The following is an 18,750-nucleotide window of genomic DNA, read 5'->3' as shown; positions in this document are numbered from 1 at the left end:
AGTCTTTTACTCTTTTTTAAGTTTTTTATTTAATCTGAATAAATATAGATTGACAGGAATTTGCAAAAATAGTACTTAGTCCCATATACTCTTTTTTTTTTTTTTTAAGTCCCATATACTCTTTACCTGGCTTCCCCCACTGGTGGTATCTTATTTAACCATAGTACATTATGTTGATCTAGAAATTGACATTGGAACAACAGTGTTAACTGGACTGGTGTTAACCATTTTTCCCTTCACACGCGCACGTGTGTGTGTGTGTGTGTGATTCTGTGCAATTGTAGCATGCCAACTGATTGATGTAATTACTATCACAAAAGAGCCCTTGGTTGTTACAGAGTGCTTTCACATTTCTTTCATTAGATTCTCCCAGTAATTTTGTGACATAAAGGCAGTTGTTAGACACATTTACAGATGAAGAACTGAAGGTTAGCAAAGAATGGATAATATGGTTCAAACTTTGTATCTTGCTGGGTGTGGAACTAAGACAACACCCCCTCCTTTGTTTTGACACCTGGCCTTGTGCTTTTCTTCACCCCCATTATTTCCCAGTTTTTCTAGTGCATTGCACACATGTATTCACATCACTGCCTCAGAAATGATGCTGCCACCTGCTCTGCTAGGCATGGTTTGCATCTGCCCATGTTGGATAGGTAGGTGGTATGTACTGATGGTAGCAGGTTATAGGCCTGATACAGCTGAGAGACCCATGTCCAAGTCAGTTCATCTCATTGGTGCTTGGAAAATATTAAGATGGTGAATATTGTTTTGAAAAAAACATAACTACATTTTTTCTGTCCTTTGAAAAAGAATGTGTTCCCTTATATTTCTCAAATTCCAGTATTTTATTCAAATGCTATATATGGAGCAACTCCTTCTGGATGCCTGGGACTGCTCTAAGCACTGAGGTGCAGCTCTGGACAATACAGACAAGGTCTCTTCTGCTGTCCAGGGGTTCCCCTTCTTCATCATGAGCATTACATGCTAGAGAACTGAAGACGAGCCTGTAAACTAGCCATTGTCCAGCAGCAGCATTTTGTTGCTCTGAAAACATTATCTTAAGCACCATTGCATTATTGAAACAGAAGGAGCATTTGGAACTCCCTGGGCAATGAGGGAATTTGTGCATACGACTCAAGAATTGGGTTGTAGACATGGGAACCTGTCTGCTGCAAGTTAAGTGAATAAAGTTATCAAACAGATACCATATGAGAGAGTGTGCATGTCAGTAAAAGACCAACCCATGGCAGTGAGTGTCTTCATGTAGTGTAGTATGAGTGATACTTTCTTTTTTTCCTAATTTATATTTTCTGAAATTTTTTATAACAACCATATAACTTTCTGTAATACAAATACATAAATAATAGAGAACACATCAAGTTGTACTTTTTATTCAGACACAGTTTTTATCAAGCAAAATAATTTTCAAATCTTATTAATTCATGCGTTCATGCCTTCCTTTAAAAAAATAGACACTGCATGCTAGGGACTGTTCTTAGTACTGGTGTCATAGGCACAGATAAAGGATAATGTTCCTGTGGTCATGGAGTGTGAGGGTTAAAGCCATAAAAGATTAGGTAGCATTCTGTTAGAGCTGAGTACACCAAACATGAAAACCACAAAAATGGCTACTGATGGTTTTAACAGTTTAAATGGTCATAATGATGGGACTCTGAAATTTTAAATTGGCATTTTATTTAAGCTTATCAGTTATCTTTAGCTTTATGATGATGCTAATATGATGATGGTTCCTAAAAATCTCATTTAATCTTTCTTGAAGATCTTATCAATTACTGCAGTGGTCACTTGATATGCATTATCTTGGCTAATCCTTACCACAACCCTGGGATGTGTTCTGTTATCCCCACTTTCAAGATGAGGTATCTGAAGGTCCAGACTCACCCATGAGTTAAGCTATGTGGCTACATATGTGATTGAGCCAGCTTACATTATTTCTGGGTCCAAAATCCATGATATCACAGGTATATTTGGTTAAATTTCAAATACTAGCCATGTCAATGCCTATTAAAACTTTCTAAACAGAATTGAGATGTAAATTAGATATGCTTGCAGCAGTTTGTGTTTTCAAATAAAGCTCTGATAGTATTAGTGAATTATAGCATTTTTACTTCAGATCCTAATTTGTCTTTGTTTTGGATATTTTACAGAGAGACCCAATAATTGCAAAACAGCTCTTTGGCAGTTTGTTTTCTGGAATTATAAAAGAAATGGATAAATACAAGACCAAGTCTGAGAAAAACAACATTACTCAAAAGTTGCTCCAGGACTTTAATCATTTTCTTAACACCACTTTCTCTTTCTTTCCACCTTTTGTCTCTTGTATCCAGGTAAGTTTGTACACATGCTTCATAAATATTGCATTATCTACTTTGCCATCACATGACTGTGTCATAATAACTTCATTTGTTTCACAAACTGAAGCACAGGTGTTTGAGTAGATGTGCTCTGTATGGTTACCTCTTCCCAGATGGGTAGGTGTGATTTATTTGTTGTTTTTTTTCTTAAACAAGCATATAGGGGCGTCTGAATCTTGGTTTCAGCTCAGGTCATGATCTCAGGGTCCTAGGATCAAGCTCCACAACAGGCTCCATGCTCAGCGGGGAGTCTGCTTAAGGATTCTCTCCCTTAGCCCCTCCCCCCCATTTGCACCTGCTCTCTCACTCTTTTTTCCTCTCTCTCTCTAAAATAAATGGATGAATCTTTATTTAAAAAAAAAAAAGAAAAACCCAAACTTCTATTTGACTGAATAATTAGAAGTCAGCCTTGGTATAAAAGTGCTCTGATTTTTAATAAGCCATAAGCCAGTCCCTTCAGTGTTTTGGTTAAGCCCTGCATGTCCTTATATACTGTGTCACCAGATTATTTCCTGCCTCCCGATTGCCTTCAACAGATGTTGATTGAGCATATTCCTAACTTTGTTCTAAGTGGTGGGGATGGTGAATGAGGCAAAGAAGCACAAATCTCTGCCCTCCTGGAATTACAATGGGTGACAAACAATAAACAGACAAATACAGAAGATAACATGAAGTAGTCTTAAGTGTCATAGAACTTGAGTACTACAGAAGCACTAGTGTAATATAGGGTAGTAATGAAGCAGGGAAGGAGACAGCCTCTTGAACAGGGTGGGGCGGTGGGTATGTACCATGATAGATATTTAGATGGAGTGGTCAGAGAAGGCCTTTCTAAGGCAGTACAGTTTGAGCAGATGTTAATGTAGGCATAGTTTCAGTTACTACTTAAACATGCTTACTGGAAGGTTACTTTTTCATGTAAGAAATGTTTCCTTTGCCGTTCAAAACATGGATCGTTACAAAGTCCCTAATAGAGAACTGTTTCAATTCATTTTAGTATTTAAAAATTTTTTTTATTTAAATTCAATTTAATTAACATAGGGTATTGTTAGTTTCAGAGGTAGTATTTAGTGATTCATCAGTCTTATATAACACCCAGTGCTCATTCCATCAAGTGCCCTCCTTAATGCCTACCAACCAGTTACGCCATCCCCCCACTCACCTCCTCTCCAGCAACCCTCAGTTTATTTCCTATAATTAATTAGGAGTCTCTTATGGTTTGTCTCCCTCTCTGTTTTCATCTTTTTGTTTTTCCTTCCCTTCCCCATGTTCATCTGTTTTTGTTTCTTAAATTCCACATATGAGTGAAATCATGTATTTGTCTTTCTCTTATTTCGCTTAACGTAATACCCTCTAGTTCCATCCATGTCATTGCAAATAGCAAGATTTCATTCTTTTTGATGCATGAGTAATATTCCATTGTATATATACACCACATCTTCTTGATCCATTCATCTATCGATGGACATCTGGCTCCTTCGATATTTTGGCTATTGTGGACATTGCTGCTATAAACATTGGGGTGCATGTGCCCCTTCAAATCACTGTGTTTGTATCCTTTGGATAAATACCTTACTGGTGCAATTGCTGGGTCATAGGGTACCTCTATTTTTAACTTCTTGAGGAACCTCCATACTATTTTCCAGAGTGGCTACACCAGTTTGCATTCCAACCAATAGTGTAAGAGGGTTCCTGTTTCTTCACATCTGTGTTTCCTGAGTTCATTTGAGCCATTCTGATGGGTGTGAGGTGGTATCTCATTGTGGTTTTGATTTGTATTTCCCTGATGCCAAGTGATGTGCATTTTTTCATGTGTCTGTTGGCCATTTGTATGTCTTCTTTGGAGAAATGTTTGTTCATGTCTTCTGCCCATTTCTTCACTGGAGTTTTTGTTTTTTGGGTGTTGAGTTTGATAAGTTCTTTATAATATAATAATAATATATTTTGGATACTAGCCCTTTATCTGATATGTCATTTGCAAATATCTTCTCCCATTCTGTAGCTTACCTTTAGTTTTGTTGACTGTATCCTTCACTGTGTAAAAGTTTTTTATCTTGATGAAGTCCCAATATTTCATTTTTGCTTTTGTTTCCCTTGCCTTTGAAGATGTGTCTCGCAGGAAGTTGCTGCAGCCGAGGTCAAAAGGTTGCTGCCTGTTCTCTAGGATTTTGATGGATTCCTGTCTCACATTTAGGTCTTTATCCATTCTGAGTCTGTTTTTTTTTTTTTTAATTTTTTTTTTTTTTAAAGATTTTATTTATTTATTTGACAGAGAGAGAGACACAGCGAGAGAGGGAACACAAGCAGGGGGAGTGGGAGAGGGAGAAGCAGGCTTCCCACGGAGCAGGGAGCCCGATGCGGGGCTCGATCCCAGGACCTGGAATCATGACCTGAGCCGAAGGCAGACGCTTAACGACTGAGCCACCCAGGGCCCCCTGAGTCTGTTTTTGTGTATGGTGTAAGAAAGTGGTCGAGTTTCATTCTTCTGCATGTGCCTGTCCAATTTTCCCAACACCATTTGTTGAAGGGACTGTCTTTTTTCCATTGGATATTCTTTCCCGCTTTGTCGAAGATTAGTGGACCATAGAGTTTGAGGTTCCATTTCTGGGTTCTCTGTTCTGTTCCATTGATCTATGTGTCTGTTTTTATACCAGTACCATACTGTCTTGATGATGACAATTTTATAATATAGCTTGAAATCTGGAATTGTGATGCCTCCAGCTTTGCTTTTCTTTTTCAACATTCCTTTGGCTATTCGGGATCTTTTCTGTTCCATACAAATTTTAGGATTGTTCCAGCTCTGTGAAAAATATTGATGATATTTTGATAGGGATTACATTGATGTGTAGAATCTACTTTGGGTAGCATAGACATTTTAACAATATTTGTTCTTCCTATTCATGAACATGGAACGTTTTTCCATTTCTTTGTGTCTTCCTCAATTTCCTCATAGGTGTTCTGTAGTTTTCAGGATACAGATCCTTTACCTCATTGGTTAGGTTTATTCCTATTATGGTTTTTGGTGCAATTGTAAATGGGATCGATTATCTGATTTCTCTTTCTTCTTCATCCTTGTTAGTGTATAGAAATGCAGCTGACTTCTGGGCATTGATTTAATATCTGGGACTTTGCTAAATTCCTGTATCAGTTCTAGCAATTTTTTGGTGGAATCTTTTGGGTTTTCTACAGAGTATTATGTTCTCTGTGAAGAGTGAAAGTTTGACTTCTTCTTTGCTGATTTGATGCCCTTTATTTCTTTTTGTTGTCTGACTGCTGAGTCTAGGACTTCCAGTAGTATGTTGAACAATGAGGTAGTGAGGGAGGACATCCCTGTCGTGTTCCTGCCCTTAAGGAAAAGCTCTCAGTTTTTCCCCATTGAGAATGATATTTGCTGTAGGTGTTTTGTATTTGGCTTTTATGATATTAAGATATGTTCCCTCTAACCCTACATGGCAGAGAGTTTTATGAAGAAAGGATGCTGTATTTTTTCAAATGCTTTTTCTGCATCAATTGAGAGGATCATATGGTTCTTGTCCTTTCTTTTATTAATATAGTATATCACCTGAATTGATTTGTGGATGTTGAACCACCCTTGCAGCTCAGGAATAAATCCTACTTGGTTGTGGTAAATATTTCTTTTGATGTACTGTAGGATCCTATTAGCTAGTATCTTGGTGAGAATTTTTGCATCCATGTTCATCAGGGATGTTGGTCTTTGTCTGGTTTTGGGATCAAGGTAATGCTGGCCTCATTAGAATGAGTTTGGAAGTTTTCCTTCCATTTCTGTTTTTTGGAACAGCTTCAGAAGAATAGGTATTAATTCCTTAAATGTGTGGTAGAATTCCACTGGGAGGCCATCTGGCCCTGGACTCTTGTTGTTGGGAGATTTTGGATTTCTGATTCAATTTCTTTGCTGGTTATGGGTCTGTTCAGGTTTTCTATTTCTTCCTGTTTCGGTGGGGTAGTTTATATGTTTCTAGGAATGCATCCATTTTTTCCAGGGTGCCTAATTTGTTGGCATATAATTGCTCATAATATTCTCTTACAATTGTTTGTATTTCTTTGGTGTTGGTTATGATCTCTTCTCTTTCATTCATGATTTTATTGATTTGGGTCCTTTCTCTTCTTTTTGATAATTTGGGCTACAGGTTTATCGATCTTATTAATTCTTTCAAAGAACCAGCTCCTACTTTTGTTGATCTGTTCTACTGGTTGTTTTTTTTTTTCCTATATCATGGATTTCTGCTCTAATCTTTATTATTTCTCTTCTCCTGCTGGATCTAGGTTTTATTTGCTGTTCTTTTCCCAGCTTCTTTAGGTGTAAGGTTAGGTTGTGTATTTGAGACCTTTCTTGTTTCTTGAGGTAGGCCTTTATTGCTATATACTTCCCTCTTAGGACTGCCTTTGCTGCATCCTAAAGGTTCTGAACTGTTATGTTTTCATTTTCATATGCTTCCATGTATTTTTTAAAATTCTTTAATTTCCTGGTTGACCCATTCGTTCTTTTTTCTTTTTTTTTAAAGATTTTATTTATTTATTCATGAGAGACAGGGAGAGAGAGAGAGGCAGAGGCAGAGGGAGAAGCAGGCTCCCCGCTGAGCAGGGAACCCAATGTGGGACTCGATCCCAGGACCTCGGGATCATGACCCGAGCCAAAGGCAGACGCTCAACCATCTGAGCCACCCAGGCGCCCTACCCATGCATTCTTTAGATGGATCCTCGTTAACCTCCATGTATTTGTGTTCTTTCCAAATTTTCTCTTGTGATTGCATTCAAGTTTTAAAGCTTTGTGGTCTGAAAATATACATGGTATAATCTCAGTCTTTTTGTACCAGTTGAGACCTGATTTGCGACTAAGTCTTGTCATCTATTCTGGAGAACATTCCATGTACACTTAAGAGGAATGTGTATTCTGTTGCTTTAGAATGAAATGCTCTGAATATATCTGTGAAGTCCGTCTGGTCCAATGTGTCTTTCAAAGCGTTGTTTCCTTGTTGATCTGCTTAATGATCTGTCCATTGGTATGAGTGGGGTGCTAAAGTCCCCTACTATTATTGTATTATTATCAATGAGTTTCTTTAATTTTGTTACTAATTGGCTTATATATTTGGCTGCTCCCAAGTTAGGGCCATGAATATTTATAATTGTTAGATCTTCTTGTTGGATAGACTCTTTTATTAGGAGGTAGTGCCCTTATTCATCTCTTATTACAGTCTTTGGTTTAAAAACTAGTTTGTGTGATATAGGGATGGCTACTCCAGCTTTCTTTTCATGTCTATTAGCATGGTAAATGGTTCTCCATCCCCTCACCCCTCACTTTCAATCTTTGGGTCTAAAATGAGTCTTAGCATATTGATGGGTCTTATTTTATCTAATCTGATACCCTTTGTCTTAATTGGAGCATTTAGTCCATTTACATTCAGAATAATTCTTGAAAGATAGGAATTTATTGCCATGTATTACTTAAGTCACTGTTCCTATAAATTGTCTCTGTTCCTTTGTGATCTTTGTTACTTTTGGGCTCTCTTTTCCCTCAAAGGATCTCCTTTAATATTTCTTGCAGGGCTGTTTTAGTGTTTACAAATTCTTTCAGTTTTTGTTTTTCCTGGAAACTCTTTATCTCTTCTCCTATTCTGAATGACAGCCCTGCAGGATAAAGTATTCTTGGCTGCATATTTTTTCCCATTTAACACGTTGATTATGTCATGGCAGTCTTTTCTGGGCCTACCAGGTCTCTGTGGAAGGGTCTCCTGCCAGCCTTATGTGTCTACTCTTGTAGGTTAAGGACCTCTTGTCCTGAGCTGCTTTCAGGATTTTGTCTTTATCTCTGAAATTTTAAGCTTTACTATATTATGTCAGGGTATTGACCTATTTTTATTGATTTTGTGGGGGATTCTCTGTGCCTCCTGGACTTGAATGTCTGTTTCCTTCCCCAGAGTAGGGCAGGTCTGATCTATAATTTGTTCAGATAAACCTTCTTCCCCATCTCTCTCTTCATCTTCTGGGACCTCTATTACTAAAATTTCGCTTTATGGTATTGCTGATTTTTTGAAGTCTCCCTTCGTGATCCAGTAGTAGTTTATCTCTCTTTTTCTCAGCTTCCTTATTTTCCATCATTTTATCTTCTATATTACTGACTCTGTCTTCTGCCTCATTTATCCTAGCTGTTAGAGCCTTCATGTTTGAGTGCATCTCAGTAATAGCATTTTTAATTTTGGCCTGATTAGATATTTGTTCTTTTATTTCTACAGTAAGGGATTCTTTAGTGTCTTCTATGCTTTTTTCAAGCCCAGCTAGTATCTTTATAATTGTTTTGATTTCTAGTTCCGACATCTTACTTATATCCATATTGATTAAATGCCTGGCAGAGAGTAGTACTGTCTGTTCTTTCTTTTGCAGTGAATTTCTCCTTCTAGTCATTGTATTTAGGAAAGTAGGGGGAAAGAGAAAAACAAAACAGCAAAAACAGCAATAATAACAACAGAAACCTCAGGAAGTTGTTTCTGCTGTATGCTGTGTACACTCTGCTGTTGTGTTTTGGCTGCTCTTTCCCACTGGTCCTTCCTCTACAGAGTTCCTCCTTGCTTGCAGTGGGGAGTGTTTTGACCTTTAAGTACATGTGGTTTGATTTGTTTGTCGTTAAGCTTGTAAAGGAAAAAAGAAAGAGAAGAAAAAAAAAAGACAAAAGAAAACAAAGCCTGATCCAAAACGAGAGAAAGGGAAATGGAACAAAAGTGGATACAAACAGACAAACAATAAACTATAAGCCTGATTCTAGAAAATAAGAAGCAAGGAAGGAAAGAAGAGTTGGGAAAGAAGAAAAGAGAGAAAAAAAGTAGCCAGGTCCAAAAAATAAGAGAAGGAAACAATCGAACCAACAACTGAAAAAAAAGATTATCAGCCTCATTCAAAAAAAGAAGAAAAAGAAAAAAAGAGAAAAGGGAAAAAAATAAAGGATGAAGAATAAAAAATAAGATATAGAAAAATACAAAATGAAAAAAAGGCTTAGGGGTGGCTGGGTAGCTTAGTCTTAAGCGTCTGCCTTCAGCTCAGGTCATGATCCCAGGGTCCTGGGATCAATCCCCGCATCGGGCTCCCTGCTTGGCAGGAAGCCTGCTTCTCCCTCTCCCACTCCCCCTGCTTGTGTTCCCTCTCTGGCTATGTCTGTCTCTGTCAAAGCTGGAACCAGGTTATAGGCAATCTGCACTCAGCTCTGTCCCCTACTCCCCTCTGTCCCAGAAAAGACTTTGCAGAGGCTTGAATCTATTGTGGCTGACCGCAAAAACTACGGCCAGGTTAATTGCAATGTGCTCCAGTCTCTGCTTTCTGCTCAGTTCAGCTACAGAAAAGCAGCTACTCAGAGTGCACACAGAGGTTTAAGCCTATTGTGGCTCACAGCAAAAAGTTGTTTAGAGGTTTTCTGCCCTCTGTATGTACCTGTGACCCTGCTGTTTGAGCACTGCTCAATGGTTCCAACTGAACTTTGGTCGTTGGAGAGGCAAAATACCTCTTCCAAATGCCCTCTGGAATGGGTGTGATCTCTGCCTGTGCAACCCAGGGGATCTCCTCACTGTGGCTTATTGTGTGGTTCCTACCCACTGGGCTGTTTCCCACTTTCTCCCTCTTCCTGACGTAGCTCTGAGAAATGGGTTCTGTCCCCTTTGTGGCCTTGCGGCTTTCCTCTCCCCCAGTTCAGGGCTCTGAACCTTATATCTGCCCCATTCTATTGCTCCCAACTGTGCAGATTGTTTTCTTAATCCTCTGATAGTCCCAAAATACTTGAATGTTGATCTAGCTGTATTTGAAGGACATGGCAAGGTCAGGGTCCCCCTACTGCTCCACCATCTTAACTCCAACCCCCAAAGCCCATTTTAGTAATTTTGTAACTAGTAACCTCCCTGGAATAATTTAAAGTATATATTCTTTAATATTATTTGTCAGTAGCTTTGGTTTGCAAACTAATTGTGTAATAATTCCCTGAGATGAAATACTAGGTTTTCCTGTTTTGTTCTTTCCTATGTAGCATGAAGCTATTAATACAGTTTCTTTTTATATATTCTATTTTTATTGGTTTAATATTTACAAGTAGAATTCCTTCTTTGTTTTTTTCTTGGCTACACTAAAGATAAGATTTGAGAAATTGTATTGAATTAGCCGGTATTTCAAAATAAGTTTCTCTTTGCATTGTATTCCTAAGTGATTTTTTAAATTCTGAATTTCTAGTTTTGTCCCTATATTTATTTTAAAAAGCTAGCTTTTTCCATTGTTGTTTGAGAGAGTCATTAACTGTCATTAAGTAAATAAATGACTTCTGCTCACTCTGGAGCTTGTTATTTGGCATTGCGTATGGAAAAAGCAGCATGAATGCAAGTCAGTGCCTGCAGTTTGCAGCATTTGCTGTTATGACTTTCTGTTTGTGGTTCATATGTGAAAGTATGATTTTTTTCCTCTCTCCATGGCATCTTAGTACATTTGGCGTGGCATTCATATGAGTTCTTACTCTAGCGAGCACTCTCTTTGAGATGCCACTGCCCAACCATGACATCCCAGAGTGAGTTTCTTGTCTGCTGTATATCCTGTATTTGTCAGACTATCCTCACTAGATCCCTCAGACTGGAAGAGAAATCCATTTAGCCAGTTTTCCGTGACACAGTCAGTGACTGGCAAACATATACTAATTTGGTGTCCTACATGTATGCTGTCCATTGCTTGTTTGACCTTTATAAAAATTTGGATTTTCTTTACAAAGCACTTATTGAGGATATTGTATGTGTGCATCTCTATTTAAGAACTATGGAATATTTGAAATGAAGAAATGTATCTTGCCTTCACCTAATACACAGTGAGGTAAGGGTCCAGACAAAGATCATTGTTATTCCAGTAGATCGTCAACATTTGAAAATTAGACTTCATTACTTTATTCTGTTTTGGAATTTATGAAAAGTGAAACCAGCTGAAGATTTCTGGCTTAGCCAATCATTCTTTATAAAGTAAAATGATACTGTCGACGAGATTATACAGAATAGTCAGTCTTCTTGAAAATAGACTTACAGAACTCATTTAAATTATGAGAGTGCATTTACGTATAAAGGAATGATACACCAGTAATCATTTTGCTTCTATTGCAAATGGGAATAAATCTTAAGCTACATGCAGTCAGAGACAGCATTGTTTACTACAACATCTGGAACATAGAAGGCATTCAGTAAATATAGAATGAGTTGATTCCTTGAAAATTAAAAGTGTATTTATTTTAAAGATTTTATTTATTTGAGAGGGTGAGAGTGATCGCATGTGCACGTGTGTGCCCGTGCACTAGCAGGGAGAGGGACAAAGGGGGAGGGAAAAGGAGAGAGAGAATCTCTCCAGCAGACTCTGCTGAGCAGGGAGCCCAATGTGGGGCTCGATCTCATGACCCTGAGATCATGACCCGAGCTGAAACCAAGAGTCAGACGCTCAACCAACTGAGCTACCCAACAGCCCCCCAAAATATATTTATTTTAAAATAGTCTTATGTAATTCAGGATTTCACTCTCTAAATTAGAATGATGATATCTCAAAATCTGACACCTCAGCTAAGACCAAGACTTTGCTGTGTTATTAATTGAAACAGAATTTTATTTGGATTTTCTTTCCTCTACTACTAGTTCCTTCTAAGAGTGACATTTTTGTTTGCTAGCTTGCTTTGGAGAATCTGCATTTTTTCAAGTCCTCTAATGTAGAACTTAAGTTGCCTTGGTCAGACTTAGCACGTGGTCCTTGTATGGCACAGCTGCAAGGAAAGTGTCGTGTTTGTGGCTTAGGCGGGACTGTCTTTACTGTCTTTTCCAGATATCTGCATATATGTGCATGCATAGACATACACACAAGAATTATGTGCACACATGTGGGTTTGTTTTAATGAAAATGCTGCCGTACTATTTATAATGTTCTGTATATTGATTTGTAGCTTATTTTTATTGGTGTATATAGGACTCAAATTGAGAGTTACAAAGTAAGGTCATATAAAAATTCCTGAAATCCTCTAATTCAGTATTATTGTGAATAAGTTAGCCCCTAGGTGGAAGGAGATGGGAAAAACGATGCTAAATAGCGTAACAGAGAAAAGTATACCTACTACTTGGTGATTGGATATAAAATCTGTGTTTCAGCTGCTTTTCTCACCTATTCAGGCCAAATATTCCTGGAAACTACAATTGTTGTTTGGATGTATAAATTATATATACAAAATTTTTTATGTTTTGCTAGTGGTTTTCTTGCTTTAAATTAACCTCTGAATTGGAAGTGTAAAAATAAAAGGTCATTTCCTCCTTTGAGCAAGCTGAATGTTGAGGAAATTTTGTTAATAGAATTACACAGAGAAATTTTTGGTTATATCACTACTTACATCAAAATGTTCTTTTATGTTTAGTAAAATGACTTATTTACTTGTGAAGATACAAAGTACCACAGGCAAAATAGCTGCATGTGTTTGTGGTTTCACAGGAAATCAGTTGCCAGCACACAGACTTGCTGAGCCTCGACCCAGCTTCTGTCAGTGCTGGCTGCCTGGCCAGTCTACAGCAGCCTGTGGGCGTCCGCCTTCTCGAGGAGGCCCTGCTCCACCTGGTGCCTCAAGAGCCACCTGCCAAGAGGTTTCGGGGGAGGACTCTCCTCTCTCCTGATGTCGTCAGATGGATGGAACTTGCTAAGTAAGCTCTGTGATCCAGACTGTTGGGAGAACAGTGAATTTGACTGAAGTAATACAGAAAAAACTTCATGCTGGTGGAAAATGAGCAAATAAAGTTGATAGTAACACTTCTGTGAAATTTTTTGGAAAATCTCTCTGGCGAAGTACCATTCCATAAGTCAAGAATAGCTGTCACACAAGGAATGTCTTGCTTCAGGAAAGAGAACATCAGTTAAACCTGTTCTCTCAGTATACAATCTTTTTGGACTCAGGGTGTTATTTACCAAGTTTAGTTTCCTGTAAAGTGTGGCCATAACTTACAGTTTTATATGTTTTTACTGATTTACTAAACTGAATAGAGGGTAATCCATTATTTTTAGCAGGACTCAAACTTTTAGAAACAATTTAATCCAATTACTTTGTTTATTTGGGAAAAACAAGTTCCATTTTGTCATTATGCTGTTTTGCATTATGTCTGGTCTTTTTCCTTACTTGTGGTTTTATCATAAGAAAGCCAGTGCCTAATTCTGAGAACGATGTTAGGTTGAAATTTATAGTGCTGATTTTTAGATCTTCAGGTTTTAGGAAAAAAGAGTAAAGGTAAGGGTGGGGAATCTTTATACTATTTGCTGTTTTAGAATCATTCATATCTTAATTGAGCACTATATGTGAGCAATACATTGTATCAGGTGCTGAGAAGAATTAGACATGTCTCCTAGACTAACAAAACTAGCCATCCAGTAGGAAATGTATGTGCTTACATGCATAACTAACCATAGGTGAAATGGAAAGTGGTGAGTTTCTTGAGAGGCAAGATAAATACCAGGGCAGTTCAGAAGGTGCATCTTGGCTAGTACTGATTCTACCTAGTAACCATTTTTATCCTGTTGTTTCAGATGTGTAAGTGAACAGTCAGTAACACTGTATATTTAATATTTTCAAGGAATGAGAAACTCATCTAATGTGTATTTACTGGGTAAATGAAGTACACAACTTTTAAGAGCCTAAACTTTAAACATTTGTTTCTAACTTTATTTAATACTTCCTCATACTTTTGGGCACCTGGGTGGCTCAGTCAGTTGAATATCCAACTCTTGGTTTCGGTTCAGGTAATGATCTCAGGGTCATGAGATCAAGCTCCGCTTTGGGCTCCACACTCAGTGGGGAGTCTGCTTGGGATTCTTTCTCTCCCTCTACCCCTTCCCCTGCTTGAGCTCTCTCTGCTCTCTTTCTCTCTCTCTAAAATAAATCTTTAAAAGAAGTACTTATACTTTTGTGTATATAATATTTTGCATTCCTGGGGCGCCTGGATGGTGCAGTCGTTAGGCGTCTGCCTTCGGCTCAGGTCATGATCCCGGGGTCCTGGGATCGAGCCCCGCGTTGGGCACCCTGCTCAGCGGGAGGCCTGCTTCTCCCTCTCCCACTCCCCCTGCTTGTGTTCTCTCTCTCACTGTGTCTCTCTCTGTCAAATAAATAAATAAAATATTTAAAAATATATATATATATATTTTGCATTCCTTTGAAACAGAATACTAAGAACGTAATTTTTGCCTGTTCATGATGTCATGGTCATCATTTTGACCATGTTATAGTGTGTATCATCCCAGGAACATGGGGCCAGTGCAAGGTGGATATGACACTGATCTCTTTTCTGAGTTACTGGAAAATGGTTGTAGTTTCATGTCCTCTTGGGCTTTTGGACTGTGAGCTGTTATCCTACCTCCCATCTCCCACTTATGCCTCTGATTTGTTACCCATAACCCTCTACAAACAGAGCAAAGAGAGGGCCATATCTACTAGATTTTTATCTAAATTTGGAATCCTGGGGCACCTGGGTGGTTCAATCGGTTAAGCATCTGCCTTCAGCTCAGGTCATGATCCCAGGGTCCTGGGATTGAGTCCCACATTGGGCTCCTGCTCAGCGTGGAGTCTGCTTCTCCCTCTCTCTCTACCCCTCCTCCCTGCTCTTGCTTTCTCTCTCACTTTCTCTCTCTCAAATAAATAAATAAAATCTTTTAAAAAATAATAAATAAATTTGGAATCCTTAGGCTCTGAGAGAGCCCTTAGGGCTTTTTCGATGTAGTAAATACATGGGATTTCATACCTGAGAAAGGACCAAACCGGTCCGGAGGAAGCAGTCCTCGCTGGCTGGCCAGGTGATTGCAGCTTCAGGAAGAGATGACATTTGTGTTGAGACTTAAAAGATGGGGGAAAAAATTCCAGGGGAAGGGAACAAACTTATTAACACTTGAGAATATCTTAGTGGGGAAGCTTGGTTGATGGGGTGAAGTAGATTTTTGTTAATGTGAAGAGAGGATTGAGTGCTCTAGCAAATAATAAGGCTGTAAGAAAATTACTTGTCAGTAGAATGGGGATGGCCCATAGCATGTGGATTAAAACATGGTCTTATTAGAACCAGGATTAATTTTTAATGTATGGTGATTAACATAACATAATTTAAAAAAAAAAAGAACCAGGATTAATTTTTACTCACTCTGGATTCTTGACTACGTTCCAAATTTTAGGTATTGACAGGATTTCAAATAGGTCACCCACTGAAATGTGCAATGTTACTATAATGATTAACACAGAATAGTCTTATTGTAATGAGGCAATTTATCCATTGTAAACTTATGATATTTTCAGATTTCACTCTAAATGTACTTTAGAATAATCTCTGTCTCCTGTATGGCTAAAGTAGCAAAACCTAATAGTAACTTCACAATGTCTAAGATTTTATATTTTTATAAAACAAAAATAACATATATCCTTTTTGGCTAACATAATGTGGCCTCTTGATTTAATATCATTTTGTTAGAATAAACACTTTAAAAATATTTGCATATTCATTGATTTGGATTTTTGTTTGTTTGTTTATTTGTTTTTTTAGACTGTATAGGTCAATTGGAGAATATGATGTCCTCCGTGGTATTTTTAGCAGTGAGATAGGAACAAAGCAAGTCACTCAGAGTGCGATATTAGCAGAAGCAAGAAGTGATTATTCTGAAGCTGCTAAGCAGTATAATGAGGTAAAATTGATCTGTAGCAAATATGTCAGTTGCTTAAACACGTTAGTTTTCTGAATGGAAAAACTTCTAGCTTTAGAATTCAGAGCTTCATAATGTTTCAACTTTATTCCTTAGTTTTTACACAAAAATTAATATCCGGGAATAGTTTCATAATAACCAAATGTGAAATAATTATTGCTTTATCTCTTATTCTCTTTAAGAAAACATCACTGAATAAAAGAGAAAGCACTTCATACCAAATACTATAAAACTATAAGATGTTATTTCAGTATCTGCTGTTATTATATAATTCTATTGGGTAGATTGTTTTCCTTCAGTAAATAAAAACTTTATGAAGAGGTAGATAAGAATTGGTTTTGGGAAGATGACTCTAAGGTCAATTTTGTACATTTTGTGTTTTGAGTTGCCAGTGGCTATCCAGGTATAGATGTCTAACAAGTAGTTAAAATTCAGAGTCTGTGATCTGTGAGATTCTTGAATGAGCAGTCCAGGTTGTAAAGTCATCTGCAATTTTCAGTAAATGTTCTATTTTCTAATTTTCAATCTAAGAACTTTTTAAATGGTAAATAACCCACAGTATTGATGTAAATCAAATTTTGGGTCATTCAGACAGAATCTTTAGTTAATTGGCTTCATTTGTAAGTTTCTCAGAGAAATAGTTTCCTCTTGGTTTTTATGTTCATTTGTTCCCATAAATTTGTTTTGGTTTATTTTCTTCCATTCAGTGTTACTCTATTTTCCTTTTTCTCTCCCCTTGTCATAAATCTGAAAATGATTATCCTTAGCATGAATGTTAACACTACCTATAATACAGTGTTTTCATTTATATTCTTTCCAACTTTGTAAAATAAATTTATGAACTTTTTTTCATGAGGCTCTCAATAAACAAGAGTGGGTGGATGGTGAGCCTACAGAAGCTGAGAAGGATTTTTGGGAACTTGCATCCCTCGACTGTTATAACCAGCTTGCTGAGTGGAAATCATTGGCATACTGTTCTATAGTCAGCGTTGATAATGAAAACCCTCCAGATCTAAATAAAATGTGGAGTGAACCATTTTATCAGGTGGGTAGAATTATTTTTTTTAAAGATTTTTTTATTGATTTTAGAGAAAGAGCACGAGCAGAAGGGGCAGAGGGAGAAGGAGAGAGAATCTGAAGCAGACTCTGCACCCAGTGTGGAGCCCAACTCAGGGCTTGATCACACGACCCCGAGACCATGACCTGAGCTAAAACCAAGAGTCAGATGCTTAACTGACTGCACCACTCAGGCATCCCCAGTAGAATTACTTTTCAGGTCACTAAGATAAATATTTTAGATGGTAAGCTGTTTTCTAATTAATGAAGTTGTTTAAAACTTTTAAAAAACAAAGTAGTACTTGTGAAGTATTAGGATATTTGTATAGCCCAACTCTCCCCATGAACTCCATAATATTGTTTAAATCTCTTACCACTTTTGGCTGACCCTTTCCAAATAAATGGGATGCATTTAAAAATAAATATTAACATCCATGCTATGACTTCGTGGAAGAAAATTTCATGGTGTCTCTGCCTTGAGTCACAGGCTATGCATGGGATAGCCCTGACCCTGGGAGTGGGATGGTTCCCCTCCCATGGGATCACCCAGACTCTTGGAGGGAAGCAGCTCACCTGGTTCCCACAATACAGCTGTCTTGGCTATGCTTGTAGATTCCTCACTTGTATGTAACACCCAATGATCTTTCAGCTAAAAGTGGTTCTCATCGTCTATAGAACATATTCCCATGTATTTTGTGGTTACAAAATGAATAATTTTAAGTGAACGTGTTTTAAAAATTGTAGTTTTAGGTTTGAAACATCAGACATCATCACATTAGCTCTAAATCTTGACCTAAAAAATTATACCGAAGGATATTATAAAATAATTAAGCATATTCATATTGGCTTTCTAAAGTTACAAGTCGAGTCTTCTGTTCCTTAGGAGACCTATCTACCTTACATGATCCGCAGCAAGCTGAAGTTACTGCTTCAAGGGGAGGCTGACCAGTCCTTGCTGACATTTATTGATGAAGCTGTGAACAAAGAGCTTCAGAAGGCTCTTATAGAGCTGCATTATAGTCAAGAATTGAGTCTTCTATACATCTTACAAGATGATGTTGACAGAGCCAAATATTATATTGAAAATTGCATTCAGATTTTCATGCAGGTAATGCAGATGCACCAGTCTGAAATGTACCATTTCTATGATACTTTTAAAAGTCAGTAAACTCTTGAATAAAAAAAAAATCAACAAGCAAAAATTTTCATTTACTATTTGATACCACCCATTTCCTTCTTTTCTGTTCTTCCAGTTTCTTCTAAAATCTCTTCACTCTGTCCTTTGTTTTAATGCATTTTTAATCCTTTTTTTTTTCTGTTTTAAAAAGTTCCATTTTTTTTGTTTTTCCTTAGGTTTTTATCTTTCTCACACTGTTAAAGAACACTTGGGGGTAGACTTTTCATCTAGATTGGCTGAATGAAAGTTTGATTGCTTTGTGAAGAACATGAACTAATTTTCCCTGTTCGTTTTTTACCATTGTGCCTTCTTTCTTTTTTGCTTTTATGAGAATCTTTGATGTTTGTTTTTAAAGTCAGTGTCTTTATAGAGCCTGTTAACATTTATCATTGGCTTGTATTGATCAGAAAAGCATACCCACTCATTGTC

At 37.5% G+C, this 18,750-nt stretch overlaps 1 protein-coding gene across 4 annotated transcripts in view; it reads left to right on the top strand.

Annotated features, from left to right (window-relative positions):
• Positions 1-18,750, top strand: part of PRKDC (protein kinase, DNA-activated, catalytic subunit) — a 254,337-nt gene that overhangs the window by 180,804 nt on the left and 54,783 nt on the right. For all 4 annotated transcript variants that reach the window (XM_032421988.1, XM_032421989.1, XM_032421990.1 and 1 more), the window contains 5 exons: positions 2,169-2,348; positions 12,858-13,063; positions 15,932-16,070; positions 16,945-17,133; positions 18,028-18,252. In XM_032421988.1, coding sequence (XP_032277879.1) covers positions 2,169-2,348; positions 12,858-13,063; positions 15,932-16,070; positions 16,945-17,133; positions 18,028-18,252 — 939 coding nt within the window. The remainder of the gene's footprint in view (positions 1-2,168; positions 2,349-12,857; positions 13,064-15,931; positions 16,071-16,944; positions 17,134-18,027; positions 18,253-18,750) is intronic.

Source organism: Phoca vitulina, unplaced genomic scaffold (genome assembly GCF_004348235.1).
Source record: "Phoca vitulina isolate PV1807 unplaced genomic scaffold, GSC_HSeal_1.0 scaffold25, whole genome shotgun sequence".
NCBI classification, from domain to species: Eukaryota; Metazoa; Chordata; class Mammalia; order Carnivora; family Phocidae; genus Phoca; species Phoca vitulina.
Note: the sequence above shows the minus strand (reverse complement) of the source record. Positions and strands in the feature narration are given on the sequence as shown.